The 3,274-nt window shown below is 41.0% G+C and overlaps 1 protein-coding gene across 1 annotated transcript; it reads left to right on the top strand.

Annotated features, from left to right (window-relative positions):
• Window positions 1-672: 672 nt before the first annotated feature.
• On the top strand, window positions 673-2,983 carry LOC121965258 (solute carrier family 35 member F5-like). The gene is made up of 5 exons (XM_042515418.1): window positions 673-736; window positions 871-975; window positions 1,956-2,115; window positions 2,266-2,356; window positions 2,671-2,983. The coding sequence occupies exons 1-5, from the start codon at window positions 673-675 to the stop codon at window positions 2,905-2,907; spliced, it is 657 nt and encodes a 218-aa protein (XP_042371352.1). The 3' UTR covers window positions 2,908-2,983.
• Window positions 2,984-3,274: the final 291 nt, after the last annotated feature.

Here is a 3,274-nt window from a genome sequence, read left to right as displayed (position 1 = left end):
TATTATTTATTTTATTTTATTTTATTTATTTTATTTTTTGGTAGAACTTAGGAACAATACTTTTCAATAATACTTGTGTCCATGTTTACCAGGCCTTAGTTTAAATCAAAATGAACTGAAAGAATTACATGTTGGTCACAAGTCGAGACATTCCTTCTGCCTAATTCTGTTATAATTGCAGAATTGTCACAATGATGTTAATTTCATCTAACCCTATCTTATTGCTGAGACTGTATTGCCAGACAAGTATATTGATATCGAGCAATTCAGCAAAACCCCAGATTATGTTAAAAGACAAACTTTTTTTTTTTTTTTTTTTCGTCCCACTCACACATTATTTTAAGTTCTTGCTTTGGAACATATACTGTATGTGACATTCATGGTATGGCGAAGGTTAGGGAAAGATTGTAGTTACAGTTAATAAACCACCGTTAATTGCAGGTCTGTGATGCGACACAAACTCTGGTCTCCTAAATCAAATTCAGATGTCTCCCACGCCCATCCACCAGCCTGATCTCCCCACCCTTATATTTCCACTTAAAGGACACTCTACCTGCTGCATTGGCACTTTATGCTGAATAATATTCAGTGCTGGAATATAAGAACATTGTAGGGGTCTTAAGAAATGTAAATGTGACTCAGTCAGTTCATGCTGTATCTCTCTTGTGTAGCATGGGAGGTGTTACCCTGGTGAGTTTCTCCAGCATGGACAACCCTGATGACAAAGGAGTCATAGGTAACAATGGAGACAGACTCTTTCTCATCACTGTTGTGTAGTGAAGTTGTACATGACTCTTCTGTCTAAAAGTGTTAAAAAAATATGGTTTGAAACCTTCCTTTTTTCAAAATATGATTGAATTTTACATGTAGGTTCCCTGTGGTCACTGGCGGGGGCGGCACTGTACGCTGTCTACATTGTCATGATCAAAAGACGAGTGGATCGGGAGGATAAGCTTGACATCCCCATGTTCTTTGGTAAGCAGATGCTCAGTTTATTTGTTTTTAAGGACTAAGCCAGAATTTCAGTCATTAAAAATATTCTGAGCACCGTCTGCACCCTATTTTTGAATTGAAAGGCAAAAGAGACCCCTCACAGTATTATCATGTTTTGTCTCCACTTCAGCCCTAGCCTTGGCTGGCGGCATTATGTTTCTATCAAGCTGTCCGTATGTTATATGTACTTCCATCCGCCCTATACTTATGAACCCTATATATCATAAACGCCCTGAGGGAACTGCTTTAAATTTGGCACAAATGTCCACGTGGACTTAAGGATAAACTGATCAGAATTTGGTGGTCAGAGGTCAAGGTCAGTTTGATCTCGCAGTCACATTCTTGTGAACATGGTATCTCAAAACCAACTTGAGGGAATTTCTTTAAATTTGGCACAAACGTCACATTTGAGTCAAGGATGAACTAATTAGAATTTGGTGGTCAATGTTGCTGTGACCTTGTGTCTGTCTAATTCTCATGAACACAATCTCTCAATTTGGCACAAATGTTGACACTCAATAATGAAGTGACACAAAACACAGCTCATGAATTCATACACTAATCATGACAAAATTTTGCACAAATGTCCAATAGGATACATTTTTATCCAAAAGATCAAAGGTCAACTTCACTGTCACATCATAATGTTCTGTAAAAACACTTTTCTGGCCATTAGTCAACATCATATCTCAGGAACAGAAGGGGAGACTGATACTGAATCAATGACACTAATCTTTGGTGTCCACCTGGAAACTGTGCTGATTGTAGAGAACTTCTGTGCTGCTGGGGGAAGGTGTGTGTGCAGCATCCATGTTTTCACAGACGTGGATGTAAACTCTTAACTGCAACGTGAGGGGTTAGATGAAGCAGTAATTGTAGTTATTCTATGCATTCGTCTCCACTGTGGCTGACACAAGGTGCCTTTTGAGCTGGCTAAGCTGAAGCTGCTGTGTGTCTCTCAGGGTTTGTGGGTCTGTTCAACCTGCTGCTGCTGTGGCCGGGCTTCCTCCTGCTCCACTACACGGGCTTCGAGGCCTTCGAGCTTCCCAGCCAGCTGGTGTGGACGTACATCCTCATTAACGGCCTCATTGGAACCGTTCTCTCAGAGTTCCTCTGGCTCTGGTGAGCACCTTACACATTATTTATTTAGGTCATAATTCATGCAAAAAAACCATCACATTTCCATTTTGTAGAAGGATTTTTTTCAGGGAAGTTAGTTTGAAGAATTAATAGTATTAATGCTGAACAAGTGATGCTGCTTTGTCTCCATAGGGGTTGCTTCCTCACATCATCTCTAATCGGGACTCTGGCACTGAGCCTCACCATCCCGCTCTCTATAATGGCAGATATCTGCATGCAGAAGGTACGTTTCCCACCGCAGGGATTTAACAATCGGAGTGAGAGTTTGAAAAAAAAAAATCAAAATAATGTTTGTTTGGCATCAGCAGGACTCCAGTTTGAGGAGTGTGGGTTGGTGCAGATTGCAAAAAGAAAAGTCTGTTTGATTCTTATTGTTTACTGTGTTCAGGGTTTCCCACATTTTCCCACACATTCACGTAGTATTTGTGGCATTGCCCAGGACTGATTAAAACATCTATTGCCACAAGTAGATTTTCTTTTTTGGAGCTGGTAATAATGGTAGCTGTAATATTCCCTCTCCTCTGTGTGTGTGGATAGGTGCGTTTCTCGTGGCTGTTTTTCGTCGGGGCAGTCCCCGTCTTCCTCTCTTTCTTCATCGCCACACTCCTATGCCACTACAACAACTGGGACCCTGTCCTGGTGGGGCTGAGGAGAGTATACGTCTTCATCTGCAGGAAGCATCGCATTCAGAGGTACAGAGTGACTGTAGGTGACACAACACCCTGTGACAGCCATATTAGTGCTCGTCAGCTCAGAAACTGGCTAAGCAGCTGATTGCATTACCCATGTTACATTTGTGCCTGAGCTAACATGAATACAACCTGTAGTGACAAGCCACATCACATACCTTACACGCAGTTTCTTTTGTTCCTTTTTAGTTTGATGTCTTGCCTTTTAAGCAGTCAATGGCTTCAGTCTCTCTAAAAAAAAAAAGTAAAATAAAAAAAAACTTTTAGAGACTTAACCCTTGCATGGGAGAACACTGCAACAACACTTGGCAGGGTTACACAGGCAGGGGCTGCTTTGAAAACATTGTTTTTTGGTCGACTGAAGGACACGGGATTTTAGATTGTGTTGCCAAAAAAGCATTGCATTTATGAGCTAATTTGTCAGGATATCAAAGTAAGAAGATGAGGAGTGA

This window comes from Plectropomus leopardus, unplaced genomic scaffold, assembly GCF_008729295.1.
Source record: "Plectropomus leopardus isolate mb unplaced genomic scaffold, YSFRI_Pleo_2.0 unplaced_scaffold19247, whole genome shotgun sequence".
NCBI classification, from domain to species: Eukaryota; Metazoa; Chordata; class Actinopteri; order Perciformes; family Serranidae; genus Plectropomus; species Plectropomus leopardus.
The sequence above is the reverse complement of the archived record's forward strand: the minus strand, read 5'-3'. Positions and strand labels throughout refer to the sequence as shown.